The following is a 23,857-nucleotide window of genomic DNA, read 5'->3' as shown; positions in this document are numbered from 1 at the left end:
CCAGGATCCACTGTTTTTCCTCTGGCCCACTTTATGTCCAAGATACCATTGGTATCACCATTAGGAAAGCATCTGCACTGCATCCAGGAAGTTGTGGCTCCCAATGGGGAGAAAAATACAATTTTAAAAGCAGACCTAATTCAGAGGGGAGCTGAGAATTCAGAGCTTATGCTGACTTCAGCAGTTCCCAAAGATATGCACTGACTTCCCAGGGAAAATTCTCCAAATCTCTGCATTACTTTTTAATTCATGTACCGGTTTGTTCCACAAAACTGTAATTCGGGCACCTTCTCATCTGCACTATTTGCATTGCTCCGTGCTTTTCTGGAAAGCTCTGAGGTGCAAAGTGGGTAGAAGAAATTGAACTGAAAAGATTCTGTAAAGTTGCAGAAGGTAATTTAAGGAGTATGACTGTGGTTCAGCAATAGTGTGAAAACCTTTTTGTTTACTGATAAGATTAGCCTTATCAGTTGGAAGAAAAATGGAAGGCAGAAATAATAATCTTACCTTATCACCTGTTTCAAATTGACTGTTTTGTTATCATTCTCACTAAAGCTCATGAGAGACTAAGGAAAGATTTATAGCTGCATCTGTAGCATAAATGGAAAATAGCAGTTCTGTGCTTTAAGATACTACCCTTTTGGAGCATGTAACATGTTCATCAGCTGAGAAGATGAGTTTAATAGCAGCTCCTAGGGAAAGGCAAGACATTAGGGAACAAAGATAGGACATTGTGAATGTATTTAGAAGCTTGTCTAGGAACGTTTTAAAACAGATAGTAGTAGTGCTGTGCTATAAAAGGAAGAAATGAGTGATAGGGATATGTTTTGTTACTCCAACTAGCTAAAAAAAGAAAAGATGTGATACCAAGGAAAAAAGCTGAATATTAATTTAAAATGAGAGTTATGGGAGCCAGGATATGAAGGACATTAATTATTCTTTCTTATGTACGTTTTCTCCCTAAGGATGAGTACATCTTCATATTTTTTGATCTCATGTGCTGTTTAACTGTGAGTTGTCTCATTAAAGTTGGATATTGGGACTGATAACACACCAGTCAGTAGATAACGAGTCACCCTAGAAAGAATATGGAATGAACAGACAAAAGAAATCTATTAAAAATCTTTCATTGGTATGGGAGAAAGATAAGAGCTGAATTGTTAGCTCATGTTGCTGTTTACCTGTTATGATGCTTGAGTGCTGAGTGCAGACAGGTCATTAATAAAGGCTTGAGAAAAAGGGATTTTTTTTAACTTCAACCCAATGCAAGGAAAAGAGAAGAACCAAGAGGGACATGTGGTGGGAATAGATGGTACTAAATAATGTACTAGTACTTGCTGTTATTTATAAAAATATCTTGATTATGCAAAAATGCATGAATACTCCTACTGAAGAGCTGTGTAAAATTACTCATATTTGTGTGGATCCAAGAATAAAGTGGTGATCAAATGACTGAGTGGGGCTGCTGTATTTTCTCCTTATACTAACTGATCTTTAACTCTCTAGAAGCCTCTTAAAATCACTGTACAGTGTAAGATTTTTTTTTCTTTTCCAATTTCAGCTTGTCATTAAGAACAGCTATTATCCTCCTTTGATGCAGCGAGTGTCATGGACTTTGGCAGTTCCACTCAAAGAACAACCTTATTTCCGAAGCCCAAGTGACTCCATAGCTAATAACTATTCTCTTACTGCCCGGGATTTGAAAATGAAAAATGTGCACAAAGTGGAGTCCTCCTCAGTGGCAAGTGTGTCACCGGGTTCAGCAAAGCAGAGAGCAGCGTCACCGTGTATCCATGTTTGCATGTACTCATAGGTTTAACTTTGTTCTGTACATTTTTATCTCACATAACACATGACTTTGCCAGGGATGATGCTTTAAAAGAAAAGCAACTAAAATCGTGTGTTCCTGGTAAAGTTTCACAGTTTATCACCTCATGGTGATTATAGACAAATTTCCAAAATCAAGTATAACTTTTAGTAAAGGTAAAGGCAGTTTCTGATTACTTTGTTGGATTCATCCTTCAAAACAGTAGCTACATTGTAAACCCAGTCTCAGCAAAATTTTTAACATGACTGAAGCATTTTGCTAAGGCCTAAGTCAAACCTTCTTTGTGGCATTTTATTTTTCTGTTATTTCATTGTCTGGGTAACTGATTTAGCCCTGTATTTTTTTTAAACACTTTACTTGAAATAACATTCTTGTGTGTAATTTTCTTAACTGCTGCTTAAAGCTTCAAAAGAATTTGCCCCTTCTGTAAAAAGGCTCAAACTTACAAAAAGAAATCAATGTGATCCTGATAGGTAATGTACTGTTATGTTAAAAAGATAGAGATTATTACACTCAGCTGGGATATTTGAGCTGTGCTTTCATTTTTCTTTTGACTTGGATCCTGATGAAATGTTAGGTTTCTACAAAAACTATGTGCCTCAAGTCTGATAGTCTGCATTGTGCTAGATGAGCACCTTTCACTGCTTCTTTGAGGCACTCTTAGGCATGCTGAATCATGTGATTGCTGACTTGAGAACCTAGAGCTTAGTTTATAAAATATGGCTGATAGAAATAAAGTCACTCTGTTGTGCTGTGAGTGTTTAAGTATTCTATAATTCTCCTAGAATTGTCTCCAGTATGGGATGCTGCTCTAATAAGTATTTGTATTTTGGTGTTTCTGCTCTTCCTCTGTAAAATGAGGAGAAAAAGGTCCTTTTTGAAAGTGCTATGATACTAACTTTCTTACTGCTTATTAAGATAAAATGATGCTGAGTACCATAAAAGAGATGGCCAGGATGTTTAAATTCTCATTTTAACTAAGGACTTGATAGTGTGGATATGGAGTGACCTATTGAAAAACAATGTAAAAATTATTAAATAACTACTTGTTAGCAGAATATTTTTCATGCTAAGCAGCATAGACAGAAGTTATATAGAAAATAGTTTATAAGTATGAAAGCAAAGTCTGTAGTATAACATATATACGCAAATGAGCAGTTAAACTTTTGGCTTGGACCCTTGAGAGTTTGGTGAGATAATGAGCTGAAAGATGGGGGAGAGCCAGCAAGTTGACCTCTGGTGGAGTTGTTTTTAAGATATTGCCTGTCTCAGTGACACTGTACACCTGAGAAGTTTATGTGGTATTAAAACAGCATATTGTGTCTTTCTGTTAAAGTAGTATAGCATGGTATCTAACTTAACTGAGTTTTCAGTAAGTACTTTCAATGAAGTACATCATAGACAACACTCATCCTCAGTATGGTGCCAGAGACTTATATATGCTTGTCATTTGTCCACACTGAATTAAGAATCCATTAGTGTATTTATTCACTATAGTTGTGTTCTTCCGTTTCAGAAGTACACCAGCTTTGTTAAGCAGTTCAGAACATTTTTCACTGTATGTTCCTGGTCATATGCCAGGATCAAATGTCATATATTATACAGACAACCAACCGTTAACTCCAGAAGAACAACTGGATGTCATGCACTTGCATGAGAAAGAGAGACACAAGAGAGAAAAACCCCCTTCAGAAAATGATATAGAGGTATTTACGATACATTTTAAGGTTGAGAAAAGTAGCAAGAATAATCATTAACAATATAAGTCTGTACTCCATTTACTTAAAAACAGTGAGAGAGGAAGGCAGTGCATGAGGTTTAGAAGATGTAACCATTCAATATAGCTAACTGCTGTTAAACCTTATGACAAGCCTGTACCTTTCCTTTTTGTTTCTTTTTCGTTACTCAGTCTGCTAGTTTTTCTAGTGCATTTGCAACTAAAACTATTTTGCCAAATTCTTAACCTCTCTTAACCTCTTCTCTTAACCTCTCTAACCTCTAGTGCTTGTGCACTAGACATCAGTAATTTAATACGCTGTACTTGGTTCTTTTGACGCATATGCTTACACCGAAACGTTGTAGGAATGTCAGGTATTGGCACTGCTTTAAAAAGACAGAGATACTTAAAATACACGATATTTGAATGCTTTCAATTGTGAAAAGGTTTCAAGAAATAAAAAGGCTGAAAATATGTCATTACCTGTCAGAAAAAAAATTATACAATAAGCATAATATTTTTAACATTGTTTTGTAGAGATACTGTTACTACATACATAATGGAGTAAAAGAAGACATGCTTGCACCTCAGGACAAGGAAGTGATGAATGTAATTTTAAAGCGTGTTCCAGCTCATATTCTTACTAACCCAGACCTGGAGAATTTACTTGGAAGTTTAAAAGAAGAGATTAAGGCAGACTATCGTATCCATCTCATGAAAGCCATTGGTAAGAGGCAAAAATTACTAGTAATTTAGAGTACCTAAATTTTTTGTGTATTTTGAAAGCAAGTCTACATTCTGTTTGTAGCAGCCATGGAGTCAATAGAACTGCAATAGATATCTGAGAATATGATCTCTGATCATGCAACATAAAATTTCTCTTTCAACAAATTCAAAAAATTGTATTTATTAAGCTCTATATCCCATTATTTAAATATATAGTCAGTATATAGTTCAGTAGCTCTTGCTGCGTACAGTCTTTTCATCTATTCCTGTCTTACACCCCTTCCTAATTCAAATCCAGATCATATTCATAATGCATAATTCTGTGTGATTTCCTCAGATATATAAAAGGGAAGGTGGATCAAATGATGATGGATAAGGAGTGTGATAATCTTAATTTGTAGTAAAAGAAATTCAGATGTTAGGAAAAGGTTTCCACTGCAAAGATAGTGAAGCATTGCAACGGATTCTCAATAAGTGTAGGCTTTTAAATTCATGGTAAACGAAGTATCTGTCCACAACAGTCTTGATCATGATGGGGAAAGGGTAAAGCAGATACTGCACGGACTAGCCTTTTTGTTATTCTACAGTAAATTGTTGTTGCCCATTAACAGACAAGTTTATCTCTCTCTTAACTTCAATGAAGCCAAACATTACACTGAGATCATAAGTTCAAAGCTTTCGTTTAGACTGTTACAGGATTAATGAAAATTAAATAGTGATTATATGCTATTATTCTATGCATGTTCAGCAGATAGAAATCATCATAAATAAATAAGTACAATCTCATAATCTTACATATGATTTGTTCTAGTTGATTACATCTTGATGGATCCAGCTGAGAGAGAGAGACTGTTTATTGGAAATACTCCCCGTCCTTTTCCCCGGAGAGTGGTCCGTGCCCCTGTCCCATGGCATAGCTCTTACCAAGAAGCGAAAAGCTGGAATGAAACCAATCTATTCACAGTGAATCCGTTGATGCATACCTTGCAACAACTCTGGCTTTCTGAGTAAGGGGTCATGTTTATAGGATCGTAACTAAATTGAGAATGTTCCATTTTATGGCTTGGTTAGAGAGGGCATATGCTGACCTCTTTACATATGCTACTGAGATCTTGGTGGAGCCTGTTCTTTCTGCCTCTCTAACCAAGTACAGAAGGTTAGAATTGTTCGGTGGATAAATTATTTTTTATTTCTTCTCTTCTGACCCCTAAAGATAGTTCAGATTTTGATAGAAAGATCTACAATATTTGCTGTCTTCTAAAGATTCTTCCCCCACAACAAACTAGTGAGCCTGTAAGAATCTCAACATAAAATGAAGATTCTGAATCTTTCTGAAGATTCTGAATGCAAGCATGAACACGTATTGATGTCTACAAACTGTCAGGAATAGTTAGCTTAGTGCTATGAAATGTCACCCTTGTGTTAAATATGTTACTTTTAAAGTAAAACTCCCATCTCAGATTAAGGGTTTATTGAAATTAACAGTAGGAGAGCTTTCATCTCTTAAATTTGAGTCATGTTCAAGTGTCTGTAGTGAAAGGAGTGAAATCATTGGGCACTTTAGAAAACAGAGAGGCATGTTATCTTATGGAGTTAAATATGATAGTTAAATATGGAATAGAAGCAGGAATTGACAAGCCATATGTTCTTTAATGTTTGGATGCACTAACAAATCTAGGAAAACGACAGAAGTGTTTCCAAAGTTTTAAGAAAAAAAAAAAAACACACACACAATTAGAAATGTTGCCAGTATAAAATGAAATTCATGAGGCTCTTAACATTTGCTATGAGCAAAAAGTGAACTGCATTAGGAATGTACTCATTCTACAACTTTGAAGTCACGTGCATCAATGCAACAAATATTTCTTGTGTTTTTAAGTGATTTCAAGACCTTCCTGATTCCATTGTATATATATTTCATGACAGAATTCCTTAAAGTATCTGCTCTCTGTGCTGCTTTCCATAGGTATATTCATCTAAGGTTTGTTCGCACAAAAGAAATGCTTTCTGGTGACCTGCCACTGTTGCCAACTGAGTTTAAGGATCTCATTCAAAGACATTGTATGGAGGCGCGTGATATTCTTCAGAACAAGTCAGTACTATCTGCAATGGCAGCAGAAAAATAGGGCATCTTAGACTCTGATTTACACAAATACATCATGTTACTATTTTGCCCTCTAACATGAAACGCCATGTCAGAATACCTAAAGTTGTCCTATTTGTGTATAGAAAATGTTGCAAGCTGTGAGTTCCTTAGTTTTAGTGGGGATGCAATTGCATGTGAGTGCCCATTGATACAGACTTTAATTGCAAAAGAAGTGAATCAGGCTTTCAGACAGGTGCCAATTGACTGCTTACAAGGTTTTTTTTATACTGGCTGTAGTAAATACATATGTAAGCAGAGACAGTGTGAAAGTCTGCTCATGTTAGCAAGTTGGAAGCCTGCAGAGCTATAAGCTTATTCTCTGTTTGCCAATGAGAAAGTAAATGATGTAATGAGTGAAGCTTTTGAAGTGTTAGAAGTGTGAAAAAAAATTGCAATTTTGGGGCTGCATTGATCTTATGGCTTTACACCTGAATGTTTGTTTTTTAGAGGCAACTTGACAACCAGTCTAATATCTAAAGCTCTAGTAGCAGATAAATAAAAACTTGCTTCCTTGTGGAGCCTGATCAATTTAAGACGTTTTTTTGAGACAACAGCCTGTGACAGAAGATAACAACATTCTGCCAGTCCAGATGTCTTCCAGGTTCAAGGTTGCTGTTTAATGTGAATCATTTAATACTGTCACTAGTGTTTAGCCGATCAATGTTAATTTGAACCAATACTAGATCCCAATGATAACAAGCATCCTTAGCATAAAAAATCATTTCCTCAATGTCTTTTTACAGTTTTGTTTGACATTAACTATTTTCTACCAACCCTCTGAGTTTGCATATTCTTTGTGTAATTACTCAGCTTAGATTTAATTGCCAAGTGCAAGGCAAAACTAATACTCTTTTAAATACGTTGTCCATGCTATTTTATTGTAGGTGGATCCCAACCTGTGTATCCCTTTTCTTTGATCAGAGAAGGGAATGGCTTCATTTTGCTCCTAAACACAACCGTGACTCCTCTCAGCAAGTTGAAAGCTATTTTGGTTCAGTGGCAAATCTCATGTCGTTACAATTACGTGGGATGGTTATTAACTCTTTAGAAGATCTTCTTGCCTTTTTTATGATCCACCAGGTATATTCTGTGAAGTGTATTTTTGCATATGATTATCAATGTTATGTAATCCATACATTCATAAAATATCCTTAAAAAGCTAACATATTCTGGCTAACTCTTGGCTTTATAAGCTACATCTGGGTCCTACAAGCCTTTGTGCATACTCTGTGCATACTGGATTTTTTTGCATGGTCAAGAACTACTTGCATAAAATGTCTTTTGCAGGAGTATGGTTATAATTATCAGTCTGTAGAAGTTTCCAACTCTATCTTCAATGGATGTGCTTTTTTAGGCTTTTAAAAGTTTTATTTTTATTGGCTTTCTTCTGGCAAAAGACTTAAATTTATTTTTCCAAAACACATGAATAACTTCTTTTAAGTCAAGTGTGCATTGTCATGTGTGTAGTCCTTTGCAGAGGCAATTGAAATATGTGGTGTCCCTGTGTGTACCAGATGAATGCCCTTTATTATTTGAAGTAAAATATTTAATTATAAAAATAAACATTAGACTATGAGAGTTTTCATTACTGTTTTGGTTGCCATAAAGTTGCCTCTTGGGGGAAACAAGTTCTTTAAATAAACACCCAGGATCTACCATGATAAGATAACATGAAAAATATTTAAATGGAGTGAATGTGGGAGATGAAAAATGTTATGTTACAGCAAGAGGATCACAAACAATATTGTCAAAGTTATGCTAAGCCTTGTGAGTGATGATGGTGTTGCTGATGATTTCTTTTTATTGTTGGATCTACATTAGGATTCTAGCTATGAATTAGGACTCCGCTACTGTAAAGGGGTTTTGGATGTAGGACAGTTATTCAGCATCCAAGCAATTAGAAAAAAATCTTGCACTTGATACTGGAGTTTATTTCTGTCAGGCATTAAGTATCTTTTCTTAGTGTTTTGATTCTGTATGGTAGTTAGTTCTGTTACTTTAATGGGAACTGAGGCAATTAGGCTTAGATCAGTTCCCTAATTCCACTCTTACAGTTTCACCGAGCAGTTTGCATGTAAGTATTTTGTGTATTGGAGCATCAGTGTTTTGAATAAGACTCAGTAAAGAAAATTCCTTTTGTGCTGTGTAGTTGAGGGATACTTGCGGATGTTTGAATCCTTTTAAAAATGATTATAGTTAAAGTTAATTTCTTTGATGTGTACAATTTTCATTCTGTTTTTCCTAAGGATGGGAATGATTTTACAGAACCATATCAAGAAATGCAGTTCTTTGTACGTCAGATACTCATAGTAAAACTCAATGTGGAAGAACCCAAGATTGTGTTTGAGCCACCTCTGAAAGAATGTTGGGATTTAATCAGCCAGTGCTTCCGGGAGATCCTACAAAGCGCTGAGGAACTTCCAAAGGTACCAGAAGGAATACAGCTGCATACAAAATATGGTGTGAGCGATATATAGTTGTGAATGAAGCAAAAATCTGACATGTAGAAGATAAAGATGGGGGTCCTATGTCAGAAGCTATATAAACTTTTGTAATTATAGAAGATGAAATAACAGATACTGCTTTTCAAACTCAAGTTATTTTAAAGCTCTGGTTTAATTTTATATGATTTTCTCATGGAAGCGATATGTGTAACCACGTGAATTTTTTTTTCAGGCAAAATTGTTACCTTTGTTGCTACAGTTTTTCTTACAGCAATGATTTTTTTCTATAACGGAAGTAATTTGTTTGCTTGGACATATTCCGTTTGTTCTGTTCTATTGTGCAATAGTCTTTGTGATATTTTATCATTTCTAACTAAATTGTGAGGAGCAACTCATTCAATTATCAAGCACAGGGTCCAAGAGCACACATGAATCCTTCATTTCATGATCACATTGATACTTACAATGTGAATCTGTAACTGAATGCAGATCTGGGCTGCTTTGAGCATCGGATAATGACATTTCAGCTCCAGAGCCATAACGTTGAAGTCCCAAGCTTGCTTCTGACTGTGTCCTTTTTTTCCAAAAAGTCATCTGAGTGCTTTGAAGTCACTTTTGAATATGAATCAGAGCTGATTGCAGTCTCTTAACCAAATCATACATACTTTTCTAAAGTGGAGGGTGAATAGGTAACAGTACTTTTTTTCCACTATTGTATATTGTATCGTAATATTTGCAATGATTCCCCTTAGGTAGAAAGATTTCTATTTCCAGAATTAAATAGAGATGATCTCATTCTCAGTACAGTCAAACCAGATGAATCGTTGTTTTCAGAGTTGGTGAACAAACTTGAAAAGATCTTTGAGAGCAACATTCTTGGCCCACAGAAGTAAGTTTTGTCTGTTTAACTCCCTTACCCATCCAAATCCTCAGATTTCTAACATTACCTGTTTGACTCAAACATTCAACAGTTTAAGTTGATTCATCAGCTGTTATAGAAAGTCTTCATATTGGAATCTTGTGTTTGTTTTTATGATCTTTTCTTTTTAAGGTATTTAAACGTGTACAGGAAATACAGCGATCTTTTGAACAACAATGCAGAGCAAGACATTACAAATTTTTTGAAAGAGGGTCATTCTTTAGAAGATTTTAGTGAGGTAATATTAACTGAGAACTGCTACGTGGTCGTATAGCAGCTAATACAGACACTAAACTTCCTGTTATTTTATTCCAAAGAACTTCCATCCTGATGGCTTATTTTATCTTGGTAAACATTAGGGAAATCATTTCAATTTATGTAGCCCTTTGCTGTGGCAAGAGAAGAAGGTTTCTCTGTAGTCACCTTCTATGGCTTTGGTTGGGTTAGGTTCCTAGTAGAAGTGCAGTGGAAGAGTGTCCTCCATGGAACTGTGTACCTTGCTGAGCTTTTATCTTTTGCCCGTAGTCTATCTTGTCCACTTTTTTCGCTTTATTCCCAGCTTAGCCTCTGGCTGAGTACTTCTTATGGCTAATTTGTGACATTCTTTAAATATGGCATTTTTTTTTACTGTGAAGAACTTTTGGCCATGGATTCTGTGAGCAGGACTTGAAATCTGAAAATATAAAAATGAGTTCTGTATGTTTGAAAAAACATACTGACTGGCAATTAATTAGTTGTTGCCTAGCTTCCTCATGTACAGACTTTAAGGAAAAATAACAGGTTTATTCTTTTCTGTTTATAGAAGATCGACAATTTAACAAAATTGAAAAGGGAGATTGCTTCTTTGCATGTCACTGTCCCCTTGGCCATGTTCTGTCTGGATGCAGTACAGTTGAATGAGGAACTCTGCAATAGGATCCAAAATCTTAAAGATAGATTGATTGAGTTTGAAGTGATTGAAAACAGAACATTAAATAACAGGTACTTGTCAGCATGCATAGTTTTTGCTATAAGTGTTGACTGATAATGTAAATCAGTATCTGAGAGAACTTTGTTCATCTGCTGGGTTTTCTAGTGCTAGTGTAATGGCATAATTATGACTCTCAGAATTCCTCCATAGTGAATGGAGAGGGACAATCACTATAAGGAAATTATTCATCCCTCTGGTTGAAGAAGATCTCCTACACGACGATGAACTGTTCTCTAGTGGGGCCTGTGTGTCTCCACTGACTGTGAATGGGATCTAGACAAGCAGCTTAGGTGAAGCAGCTAACACTTTTGAAAGCCTGAATTTATTTAAATAAACCCTTCTTATGAGACCCTTCTGATTTAACAATCGTTCACTTATATACCAGTTCTCGTAAACATACGGTTGGACAGTAGAATTGATTGTATAAAGACAGCATCCTTTGTCAGATTATTGTGTATGTTCATCATAATATTTAATTAAGATGAAAATTTAAATAGATAAATCTTAATTTATGAAAGTGCTTAGCATTCATGTTCAAAAGAAAAAAAAACTCAAACAAGATTTTGCATCTCTTTTAATTTATGATTCAAATATGTCATTTTTTGTTGTTGTTATCGTAGCATTTGCAATGAATACAACATAATTGCAGAAAGAGTGAGTGAGGTGCCTTCAAACAGTGAAGATCTAGTGGAACTGACCGCATACTTGAAGAAGTCCAGTGAAGTTACTGTTTATAAACTGAGACGGCAGATCTCTGAAGCAACCTACAGACTAGAATTCCTCATGGACTATGCTGATCTTCCTTGTATGCATAAACTATAGAATATAAAAGTCTTCATTGGAAAATATGTATATATTTGTATATATGTGGGTATTAGGTTCTACACGATAGATGTTTTATCTCCTAAAATGTTAATGGAAAGTTCCAAGTGAACCAGGTGGGAAATAACAAGGATTCAGAAGATACAAAAATGTAGCAATACAGGAAGGGGAGGAGAAAAAAATCCTGACAATTTTATTTCTTCTTTTCCAGAGGAGTCCTTCTGTCATTTTGCTGTGATGCTTTGCTGTTTTGAGATAATATAAAGGTTATTCTTCAAGTTTAGGAAACATCTGTAGAAAATGCTTTTGAGTTTGCACTCCAGAGCAAAACCCGTCCTAGTTAGATACAAACATTTATTAATTTATATCCATTTTAGTGACAGGATGATCATTTCTCGTTGGAACATGCGTTCAGATCAAATAGCTATTGAAATAATTAGGGTATGCCATGGTGGTTAGAAGGTTTTTTGATTTATGGAGCTGCTTAGAAAAGAAATATTACTTCTTCCTAAATGCAGTTGAGCTGTTTTGCTTACTCTTCACTACAGCCACTTTATTAGATTGTTGCTTAAATGATAGTTTCTTAAGGATGGATATATATTTTTTCTTTATTTTAGTGGATGACATAAAGCTGAATAGCACTGTTTTACATTGGCCTGATCAGATTGAGGAAATCTTTGAAAACAGTAGAGCTCAGCTGTATAACAGGCGGAATCGTGCAGAGATGGCTTTGCTTACAAGGTACCATGTCAGTATGTTTTCTTTCAGTGTTGGTAAAAAGCAGGTAATGTCAAATAAGTGTTCAAATCAGTGTTTCAAATGAGAGCTCCTTTGACAGTGTCTGTTATAATTCATAAAATAATCAAAATCTGAAAAGGAATGAAAGAGAAAAGTGTATTACCATAGCAGTCTTTATTTCAGATGTTCTCAATTTGAAGAAACTCTTGAGATTTATAAAAAAGAAGTAGAAAGCTTCAAAAGGCGAGATGTTATGACCATGGAAGAAATGAAGAACAACGCTGAGAAATTTAAAGAGTTAAATAAGAATCTGGATAATGCAGTAACAGAATTGGAGGTCAGTATTTATTTGCCCAGCTAAGGTATTGAGTAGGTTTCAGTGTGTTGGATGAGGAATTTTAGAGGAATGTTTCAACTGAAATCCTGAATTTCATTGTTTTTAAGCAGTCTGCCATGGCAGGATCCTGTCCACAGAAAACAGAACTCCTCAAAAGAAGGATGCTAGGGAGGTGGCATTTTCCCCAAACCAGGGCTTGTGCTGCTAGGGCTGCATTTAAGTCCTCTCTGCTTGGTCCCTAGTCAAAAAACAAATATTAAAACCAAATGTTTTCCACCCTGTGTAACATACTGTAGGTGACTCTGCGTGTGCAGGGATGTTGGACTAGCTGATCTCCAAAGGTCCGTTCCAACATTATAGGTCCAAAATTCTGTGTTTGTAGCATTGCCTATAGACCTTAAGTAAGTGCTACAACAGGGAAAGGGAAGTTGGCTTGTGTTGGAAGAAGCAGCTGAACCTTAAGGCTCCTGGATTCCATTCAGGGACCTGTAGCTGATTTCCCATGTGCTTCTAGGCCAAGTTATTTAGTTCTAGCTGTATTGCTGCTGGGAAATGAGAGCGGTTACCTTTGATAGATCTTACGGGTATTGTGAAGCTTAATTAATATTTCTAAGTGACAGTGAGACAAAAGAGATTTCTGCATACTTGGACCTTGAGGATAAGGCTTTTAATTAAGTCCACTCTAAAGAGAAAACTGGACCAATTAAAGAAGTTTAGGACATAGATACATTGCCACAATTCCTTTGCTGTTAACACTGCCAACCTGATTTAAACTGAGGAGTTTACAGTTTTCAAAGTGGCTTAATAATTTAGGAACCTCAGTTTTAATGAATGTAATGGTGCATAATTTATTTCTAAATGGAAATAGATTTTAAAAGGTATTTGAGTAGTGAATGATATCAACAAAGAACTAGGGGAATTTTCAAGGATACATTTACCTTATTTACCTAAATTCCACAGGTGTAAATCTACAAAACTGACTAGCCCTAGGACCAATAAAAAATATATCCAATATCACCTGTTAAAATGTTTAAATAACAGTAGGAATTTAATGGAAATAAGATATATCTGTATCTATGTATTTTTTTCCTTAAAGGCTATTAATAAAGAAGAGGAATTACTTGAACAGGAGAAGAGTCAATATCCTCTACTGCAAACTATAATTACAAAGAAACAACCCTTTGAGCAGCTTTGGGTAACTGCATATAATTTCCATATCAAATCTGAGGAATGGATGAATGGTGAGCACTGGTATTTTTGTGCCCAAATGTCTCCTTTTCAGTTAGTTAAATTTTACTGAATTAAGTGGAAACTGCAAATGTTGATTAGTAGCTGTCAGGGAAAAAAATCCAAGAAATAAACACTAGTAACATGAAATACAACTTGCACTTTGCCATAAGATTATTTTTTAACAACTGCTTTCCAATTAAAAGAGAAAGACTATAATCTCTTTGGTAATACCCTTATGCTGGGTTCTGTCTCTACTCTTTTACACTGCTGTATTCAGGATCTCTCCAGGAACTGAATGCTGATGAAATCACAGAAGAAATTGGGAATATGTGGAGAACTGTGTACAAGCTCACTAAGAGTTTTCCCGATTTGCCTGGGCCTAGACGCTTAGCAGAAAATTTGAAATATAAACTTGATAAATTTAAACAGCATCTTCCTGTCTTGTCAATTGTCTGCAATCGTGGAATGAAGGAGAGGCACTGGAAGCAGGTACTTTGCTAAAACTTCGCTTTAGCTGTGAAGTAGTCTACCTCAGAAACTGATAGTCCAGTATATTAGCCCATATATTAGTAAAGTTCTGTATTTCACAATGAGAAAATCCTTTATCCTGTTGCAAAATAAATACGGTTAAAATATTTTTAATAGCACAGACAGGATCTTCTTTGAATTAATAATTTATGGCAGAAAAGCAAACTGGAAAAGTTGCATTAATTTTTATTTCTTATTGCAATTCTTGATAAGTCTGTTACAAACTTGCATCCCGATAATGATTTTTATTTCTTATTCTGTTCTCAGATCAGTGAAATTGTAGGATATGAAATCATACCTGATGAATCTACTAGCCTTGCAAACATATTGGATTTTGGGTTATCAAAATGTATTGAAGAGTAAGCAGCTTACTGTAATCTCAATTTTTTAGCAATTAGTATATTTAATATGTCAGTTACCCAATTCTACTTTTTGTTCTGTTGTTTTTCTTTGTGTGTGTGTGTTAAGAACTTTGAGGGTTTCACAGCTGTATTTTGTCAAGCTAAGGATGGAATTGCCATAAGTTCTTGTGCAGCAATGATATCAAAAAACAAAGTAATACTCTTAAAACGTATTTGCATTTGTGTTCACAATTTTCTGTGTGTATTTAATCTCCAACACAATATTCTAGTGATTAATATTTCAAACTTGATGACTCGGAAATTCCAAAAGCATTATCTGAAATAAGAGTGGATGATATTATTAATGAATATATGAGATAGCTATATGGCGCTATGTCTGTGACTTTTTTTTTTAATCTTCAGCTGTGTTGCAAAAACATTTCTAAAATATATTTCATTCCAATTTAGACTGGAACCTATTGGAGCAGCTGCTAGTAAGGAGTATTCCTTAGAGAAGTCAATGGAGAAAATGAAATCAGAATGGGTCAACCTACACTTCAGTCTAGTGAAGTATAGGGATACTGTGAGTAAACACCAAATCAGTAGATATATTATTAAAAAGAATTATTTTAATTCTCAATAGCAGTTAAGAAATATTAGAGAGAAGTTGCACTTGACTTGTTGCATGATGGAAAGTGGAATCATATCCAAGAATCTGGTCAAACATGTCCATTAGCTTACCTTATATTCGGGTGGTTGATGTTATCCTAGTGTCTGGATAACTCATGATCTCAACAAACTTGTCCTAACAAATTTGTGAGCTTGAGAGCTTTTGCTAGTTTTATATAGCAAGCTGATTTGTAGTAAAATTTAAGCTTGACCAGAAGGCACAGAATATCACATACAGTGAAGAAGATTAACTTATAAATCACTGGAATTCCTGGCTAGCTTCCTGTTCGCAACACCACTTTCTCTGTAAACTTTTGGTGAAGCAGAGATATATACAGTGTAGATATGTATTTGAAGATTCAAAATGGTTGCAGTCTTTCTTCATGCCTTGCTTCTCTTGCCTCTCTTTTCCCCTCAGAAGGGGAAACAGAAAGTTGTGAATGAGTGTGAATTTTAAGAGCGATGAAATGAAGCAACTCTCATTTGCCTTAACAAAATATGATATATTTACAGAATACCAGCATCCTGTCAGCAATTGATGACATCCAGCTTTTGCTGGATGATCACATTGTTAAGACTCAGACAATGTGTGGCTCTCCCTTCATCAAACCAATCGAAGCTGAATGTCGGGTAAGGAAAAGCCAATTTCATTGAGCTTACATGTATTTTATAATACACTTTCCCCAAATGCTTTAGGTGTTTTGGCATGATAAGGACCTGTAAGTGTTTCTAAGGAGCACAAATATTCATATTTTTCTCCAAGAATTTTGAATTTATGGCTTCCAGAAAAGGGTGTGCAAAGCTTCCTTTGCAGCTAAAGAAAATGTATTTGCATTGTTAAATCACTCATTAATTATAAGCATGATTTTTAGTTATATGTCTTGGGAACATGTCAGCTGATTTAAACAAATCCTATTGTGTTGTGTAATGAGACAGAGGTCTGCCATTTGTAAGACATAATACATTTGTAATCTTCAGGAATTAGTACAATACTCAAGAGTTTCAAGGTCTCCTCCTAGCTGTCCTCCTGTTTGTACAGGTATAATCTGGTAGGCTGATAAAACAGAGCGTCCTGTAGCAATTCATTTTTGTTAAGAAAAAGAAATCTAAAGGGAGGATTATGCAGAAAGCAGAAATCTTTCCCATGAGTATATGATAAAAATACTATTTTTTTCTGACTAATTCCAGTCACTTGTAAGCAATTCTAACCCATAAATCCCCCATTCCTTCTTTTGGACATTAAGCCTGATCCTAGGTACTGCTGCTGCCCATAAGACCTGAGGGAATGAAGAGAGACTGCTAATGTAGAGCCACCTTAATAGTCTTAGTTTACTCCTTGCAGGTTAATGAACAATACAGTCTGGATAAATACATTCCGTGGTATATTTTTTACACTATAGACCCTGAAAGACAAAAGTATGCTATCTGAAATACTTTATTCCAGAGGAATCTCCATCTGTTTTTAGAATAGCTTTTATCCTGCTAGAGTTGCATAAAGTAGGTCCATTTGTGTTAGCATCAGTTTGGGCCAATCTTTGGCACGAGTGGAGAGCTACACCCTCTCCAGAAGGAACATGGTGACCTACAGTAGAAGTAGGACAGAGCAGGTGGTTGAGATTGAAGACATGGCTTTACTTTTCACTGCTGAAAAATAAAGTATTGTGTAAGTACTTTAAAAGCTCCATTCTCCTTTGATATGGATAATATGAACATTAATTTTCCAAGTAAGCATATGTGCTTCCTTAAAATATTGAGTATCTGTCATTTGGTTGCCAGATAAAGGTGAAAGTAGATGTGTAACAACCAAAACAACTCTTGTAAAGAGTATTCCCTTGTAAAGAGAATACCTTGTAAAGAGAATAATCAGGTATTCACTGTGGTCTGGTGTTACCTCAGAGTTGAGAGTTGTTTATTTTCTAATCAATTACTTTACAGAGCAGAAGAAACCAGTCCCCAGGTGCTGTTAACACTTGAAGTCTTCCTTCACAGTAGTAGTAGTGTCTCAGGAAAGAGTTTGTAGGAATACAGGGGAAATCACTAGAGTGGTATGTTTTCAAAGTCCTTTAAGAATAATTACACAGGAATGAAATGCAGAAGACACTGCATTAAAATAAGTATAACAGGGGATTTTACATGGTCGTTCACTGAGTATGAAATTTAAAGTGCTTGCTTAGAAGTCTTAAGCATTAAATGTTTTCATTGCAGGCTTGGGAAGAAAAGCTTGTTCTAATGCAAGATATTCTGGATAGCTGGTTAAAATGCCAGGCAACATGGTTGTATTTGGAGCCAATTTTCAGTTCAGAAGACATTATAGCTCAAATGCCTGAAGAAGGTAGAAAGTTTAAGATTGTGGATACATACTGGAAAGACATCATGTCAGAAGTGGTAAGAGCTTACATTTAATACAGCATGCATTTTTATTTACGTTGATAACATTATTGTTATTGTAAATATGTATTAATTTTTCTGGAGTTAGATACTTAGATTTAAATCACAAGACGTTGTAATCTGGAGCCAAAAATCCTTCACTAAGACCAATCAAAATCTAGTTTTGCAGTTAATGGTAGATTAAATTGCTACTGTTTGAGATTTCTGTAGAGGCTGGATGTTGCAGAGGGGAAGTACAGCTCAGTTAATATTTGACTTCTAAATTTTCCAGCTTTTGTAGAGTTACATGGTGAGAATTGGGTAGCAAGTTGAATGATCTGTGCTTGCAGTTTCTGAGTTCATTGACAATCTCTAGAATTCTCCTCTTGATTTAATTGGATTTTGGAATAGTCTTTTGGAAGTGTTAGAGCAACACTCTTTTGCATATGATTGTTCTCTACTGTGGGGTGAGATGTTTTTTAGAAACTTCTGTGAGTATATACTGAGCTGTTAGTGTGTCCCGACAGGACAAGGATAAGTCCATAGGGATATTAAATGCAACTGGGAACCTTTCTCAGCTTCCTATAAATAACTAGTTGGTTTAAAAGTCAGATACTTAGTGACAGTAGGAGCTGAGATCTTTCAAAAAGTATTAGGCAGTGTGTGATGAAGGTGCTGAAATAATCAGTGTAACAAAATAGAAGTTGAGATCTATATAACAGCTCAAACTCTGTGAATGATGAAGCCTGTTCTGAAATCTCTGCAGCCTTGAATATTAAGAGTGTTATCAGAAAGTGCAAATGCAACTTAGCAAGAACAGAAAGTAAATGTGACATGCCGTGACTCTATTTCACAGAGCTTATTTGAGAATAGGAAAAAACATAGCAAGGAAAAAATGTTTACAAGAGAAAATATTAAAGATTTTAATTTCTGTGCATGTTTCTATTTTGAAGTATTGTCTATATGCTTCAAATTGGTAAAAATGATGAAATAATATACTTGGAAAAAACTGTCAAGTATTAGCAAAAAACTATCAAATAATATATATTTATATTATTAATATTTAACAGTACAAAGTCACACAACAAAGACCTTATCTAGCTTTTTAGCCTCTTACAACATGTGTAACCATTGATAACAATTTAACGTAAAATGAGGTTTACTAATCCTATTGAATATAAGCTTTTAGCAGTTTCTCCTGAGTGTTTGTTTCTATAAAGGCTAAAGACACGAAGGTACTTGTTGCAACTGAACAACCCATGATGTTGGAGAGACTTCAGGAAGCAAATACTCTCTTAGAAGAAATTCAAAAGGGGTTGAATACTTACTTGGAGAAGAAAAGATTGTTTTTCCCAAGGTAAATTAATTAAGCAGCCCCAAATTAGAGACAAAAAAGACATAAAATTTTGAAACTGTTTCTACTGAGCTGTTTCATAAGCACATATTTTGATAAACACAGTCCCACGTAATAAAGAAGGAAAACCTGTTCTTTCTGGACTTCAATTCAGCATCCTAAGCTTCAGGTAAATTTGCGATGCCAGGGACTGGCAAGAAGTGGAGAGGCAAAATCTGTCTTAGCACAATGAAAACTTGTGATTATAAAATCATTATCACTTGCAGGGAATTTCTGGGGGGAAGTTGCCACCTTTCCTGGCTGATTCACTGTTTATGGCCTAGTCCTACCCTCTTCAGCTGTGCAGGAGTGTGTAATACATAAACGTTATATATGGTTATGAAGAGCAGGGATTTGATATTTTTACTCTGTTGTGATATTGGTCATCTAAGTAACAAAAACAATCTGATATATAGTAGCTTCCTAAGACAGTTTTCATGTTTGGAAAGAGTGTGTTCATTAATTGTATCCTTCTCACAGATTCTTTTTCTTGTCCAATGATGAGCTGCTTGAAATACTGTCTGAAACAAAGGATCCCCTTCGGGTGCAGCCACATTTAAAGAAGTGTTTTGAAGGAATTGCTAAATTGGAGTTCACAGAAGCTCTGGAGATCATAGGCATGATCAGTTCAGAGAAAGAAGTCGTTCCTTTCATAGATAAAATCTATCCAGTGAAAGCAAAAGTAATTTTTATTTTACTATAATATTAAACTAATGCTTTACCTAACGTGTAAGTTGTTTGGGGATGCTATTCAAAACTTTTAGGATCTGATCATGGAAGGTATTTAGGAAGCGAAGGTGCAGGCTGGTATTATCTCATACAAAAAGGATTTCCTGTTGAAAAGACCAAGTCTTTCCATCTTTTTTAGCTGCTGTTAAAAACAATTGTGGTTCACAATATAAATTGGACTTTAATGTATGATGGTCTGTTGTAAATGTGAGATAATGATGGGATTATTTAAAATAAAATTAGGTCATCACAATTGCACCATTATAGACTTCAAGTTTCTATGTTTGGAGATGTATCTGAGTTCCTGAGTATCTGAGTTATAGACCATCTTTTTTTTTCCCCTTCATCTTCCAAGAAAAAAAAAATGCTCAGTGTTAAAATGATCAAGTTTAACTGACCTTGCAAGCTGTGTTCTTCATTTCCCCTTCATGCTTATATGAAAGCTTGTCTGTTTCTTGAGCTGAATTCCCTTTAGAGTTAGTTTGATTTGCCTGCTGCCAGGCAGTGTTACACTATGGTAGGGCTGTCAGAATTTAGGTACTTTTTTCCACTTTTTTTTTCCTGTATATCACACCCAGAGCAGAAGAAAGCATGTTTAATTGAACTGTGCCTAACACAATTGCGCTTTAAATAGAGTTTAATCAAGAGGTGTGTATCGATTCTTATCTTTTTTTCTTATTTGAAGGGCATGGTAGAAAAATGGCTTTTGCAAGTAGAAGAAATGATGCTGGCTAGTGTAAGAAAGGTTCTTCAAGATGGCATAAGGGGATATGTTAAGGTAACTATCTGTCTCTAAATTACAGTAGCAAAAGATTTTGCAAGCAGCTTTCCATAAACAAGTTTCTCAAATTCACTTTAAGGTTCCTCGAAAAGAATGGGTGCTTCAGTGGCCTGGACAAGTGGTTATTTGTGTTTCATCCATTTATTGGACAAAAGAAGTATCTGAAGCTATAAGCAATGGAACTTTGCTGGTAAGATTATCCTTTACCTTTTTGTTAATTAATCGGTGTTTAGTGCAATTAATCTCCTCCTAATAAAGAAAATCCTCTTTCAATAGTATTACAGTTTGCTCACAGTATTTTTTTTTCTTTTTCTTTTTTTTGTCTTATTTCTTAGCAGGAACACATTCTCATTTACTTCTGTGTAAAACAATAATTCTGCAGAAGGACTTACAAGCTGTTACTGTTGGTATAAATAAAAGTTACGAACATCAAAAAGTTATAAACTGTTGTCAAACACTAGATATTTTTATCTGTAACTCCTGTTTTTACACATGAAGGCGCAGGGGAGCCAGCAGGCAGAAAGTCTCTATCAGTAGGATGGCACAATTATTTGGCTGGTTATGGTAGAGTCTCCTTATGAAAAAAATATAGAAGCCAAGGTTGTTATTTTGTGTGAGGGACATTTTAAGTGCCTTTGTTGCTTCTTTACTTCTGAGAAAGTAATTCCAGATATTTATAGTAAAGTTAGGAAATTGTCAATTTGCTGAGTGTTAGTTTTAAAACAAATTTGAGCCAGATCTACACAGTGGAGACAATCTCCACATCTTCTATCACAGAATTTTGTCTTTTCTATTAGGAAGAAATAAAAAGCTTCTACTTCCTCTTCTTTCAGACTATAAAGCTTTTTTATGTGTTCCTAGTAAAATAAAGTGGCAATATATGAAGGAGAATGTAAATGCATGTGTAGCACCAGGAGTTCCATTACTCCATTTCATTGGAAGGACAGGCTATAACGACTGCTCCCGTGGGAGTTTAGGAAATGTTAGCTGCACATTACGCCTGTGTAGCTGCTGTACATTAACGCCTGTGTCCTCTTTCTGTGACAGGATTTCTTGGAGAAGAACAATCTACAAATTGCAGACATCGTTGAGTTAGTGAGAGGAAAGCTATCCAGTGGAGCTCGGCTAACTCTTGGAGCTCTTACTGTCATTGATGTGCACGGTAAATGTACTGTTGCTGGTATTCTTATTATTCTGAGGCAGTGCTGCTGTCTTTGTTTTGGTGAATTATATGAAAGAGGCATCTGGAGTGTTTTTCTCCAGGGAAAGAACCATTCCATAGTATGAGATAAGGGTTATAATAATGATTTTCATTATTCTTTTTCTTTTTTGGGAGATGAAAACTAGATATACAGACTAGACTGGTGCATTAACCAGTTAGTTATTTGTTTGGGCTTGTAACAACTTTTGTGGGCTGTCTAATCTCAGTGTTTCTTATATTAGTCTCCCTTTTCCTTCCAGCAGGAGGGTTGAGGAAGGAAGGAAGCTATGTACACCCACACCAAGAATAGCAGGCTCCATTCTCTAGCTATTCCAGCATTTCTTGTCCTCAAAAGGAGAAAAAAAGCTGTGCTCTTTGTATTTGGAATCTCCGTACTAGAGTAAAGCTAGCAGAAGCAGGATAGCTGCTGTTTTACCTCTGCTGGAGAGAAAAAGAAATGGCACCTTTGGCCCTTGGTCCATGTCTCTACCAACTATTTAACAGAAGATTTTTTTTTCCTCCTGCAGTAGTGGGAAGCAAGTATCCCATACAGGCCCTTTCAGCTACTAGCTTTTAAGCAACCTTTAGAGAGTGATTGCAGAGCTTCTTTAGACCGATGGATATTGTTCAACCCTGCGCAGTTCTCTCATCTGCTTAGAAGAAGCACTGTAATCTAAATCAAATTAATATTATTCCCTAAACAAAGCAGATTTATATTTCTGGAATGAAAACCAGCCTACTGTGCTAGATATTGTTTTACTTAATGTGTATTTAGTTAGATTTAGATTTGTTTTATTTAAAAATTATTTTCAGTGAACATTTAGAATGATATATGGGTTTGGATCTTTTAATAAGCTGTCTCTTATTCTGCAGCTCGTGATGTGGTTGCAAAATTGGCTGAAGACAAAATCACAGATCTTAATGACTTCCAGTGGATTTCTCAGCTGAGATATTACTGGGAAGATAAGAATGTAATGGTGCGAATGATTACAACAGAAGCCAAATATGGATATGAATATCTGGGCAATTCTCTACGGCTGGTTATAACCCCACTGACAGATCGATGTTATAGGTAAAGCCATGTTGTCTATGAATACTGTTTCAATAGGGCAAGATGTGAAGTCCTTAGGGGACAAGAAAGTCATTAACAATGGAACATACGTAGGTCCATCCCCTGAAGAACAATCCACCATAAGAGGCTCTGGATTTCTAATGTATATGTTATTGTTTGTGTAGGACGTTAATGGGTGCCTTGAAACTAAATCTTGGTGGTGCTCCAGAAGGACCAGCTGGGACTGGCAAAACAGAAACAACAAAAGATCTAGCAAAAGCACTTGCTAAGCAGGTACCAAAATAGAGATATTTTTATTTGAACTGTTTGTGTTTGGAGATGTGGATATTTCCTGAAATGCTATTCATGAGAAAGCACCACTATTCTTTACGTATTATCACAGATATAGGGAGCTCACATTTAGGACTGTGTCTGTACTATTGTTGACATATGCAAATCAGCACTAATAATCACTTCCCATTTCAGATGCTAAGAATTTTGTACTATGAATTTTGTGTTAATACTGAGAGATGTTCTCTGTGTCTTTTTGTTATAGTGCGTGGTCTTTAATTGCTCGGATGGTCTTGATTACAAGGCAATGGGCAAGTTCTTCAAGGGGCTGGCACAGTCTGGTGCGTGGTCCTGCTTTGATGAATTCAACAGAATTGAGGTAAATTTTTAACTGTGAGAGATAACATGAAAAAGCTTTAATTTATGCAGGATGCAGATGCAGGACTAGTTAAGATGCAGGACTGTACAATTTATAACGCTTTCCTCTCTTTTATGTGGAGAGGTAATAAAATTGGAAAGGATTAGAGAGGATTGTCCTTCTCTTCCTTTCTCAAGTTGCAGCTGTGGGGTGGCATTTGTCTCTTTCCCACACAAGACAGGCAAACCCCAATGAAGACTAGCCGAGTGTC

General features: G+C 35.6%; 1 protein-coding gene across 1 annotated transcript in view; it reads left to right on the top strand.

Moving 5' to 3' along the window:
• The window catches only part of DNAH3 (dynein axonemal heavy chain 3), a 54,005-nt gene that overhangs the window by 2,495 nt on the left and 27,653 nt on the right, over positions 1-23,857 (top strand). The window contains exons 3-30 of the mRNA XM_088529410.1: positions 1,562-1,787; positions 2,232-2,301; positions 3,345-3,534; positions 4,083-4,272; positions 5,083-5,278; positions 6,238-6,363; positions 7,302-7,497; positions 8,664-8,843; positions 9,614-9,750; positions 9,913-10,018; positions 10,583-10,761; positions 11,371-11,555; positions 12,190-12,313; positions 12,494-12,647; positions 13,744-13,888; positions 14,155-14,366; positions 14,673-14,764; positions 15,215-15,329; positions 15,929-16,045; positions 17,621-17,800; positions 19,003-19,139; positions 19,656-19,857; positions 20,590-20,682; positions 20,765-20,875; positions 21,733-21,847; positions 22,760-22,958; positions 23,123-23,231; positions 23,494-23,607. Coding sequence (XP_088385536.1) covers positions 1,562-1,787; positions 2,232-2,301; positions 3,345-3,534; positions 4,083-4,272; positions 5,083-5,278; positions 6,238-6,363; positions 7,302-7,497; positions 8,664-8,843; positions 9,614-9,750; positions 9,913-10,018; positions 10,583-10,761; positions 11,371-11,555; positions 12,190-12,313; positions 12,494-12,647; positions 13,744-13,888; positions 14,155-14,366; positions 14,673-14,764; positions 15,215-15,329; positions 15,929-16,045; positions 17,621-17,800; positions 19,003-19,139; positions 19,656-19,857; positions 20,590-20,682; positions 20,765-20,875; positions 21,733-21,847; positions 22,760-22,958; positions 23,123-23,231; positions 23,494-23,607 — 4,200 coding nt within the window. The remainder of the gene's footprint in view (positions 1-1,561; positions 1,788-2,231; positions 2,302-3,344; positions 3,535-4,082; positions 4,273-5,082; positions 5,279-6,237; positions 6,364-7,301; positions 7,498-8,663; positions 8,844-9,613; positions 9,751-9,912; positions 10,019-10,582; positions 10,762-11,370; positions 11,556-12,189; positions 12,314-12,493; positions 12,648-13,743; positions 13,889-14,154; positions 14,367-14,672; positions 14,765-15,214; positions 15,330-15,928; positions 16,046-17,620; positions 17,801-19,002; positions 19,140-19,655; positions 19,858-20,589; positions 20,683-20,764; positions 20,876-21,732; positions 21,848-22,759; positions 22,959-23,122; positions 23,232-23,493; positions 23,608-23,857) is intronic.

Source organism: Tinamus guttatus, unplaced genomic scaffold (genome assembly GCF_059628265.1).
Source record: "Tinamus guttatus ecotype Peru unplaced genomic scaffold, ASM5962826v1 Tinamus_guttatus_pri_ptg000330l, whole genome shotgun sequence".
Classification (NCBI taxonomy): Eukaryota; Metazoa; Chordata; class Aves; order Tinamiformes; family Tinamidae; genus Tinamus; species Tinamus guttatus.
Note: the sequence above shows the minus strand (reverse complement) of the source record. Positions and strands in the feature narration are given on the sequence as shown.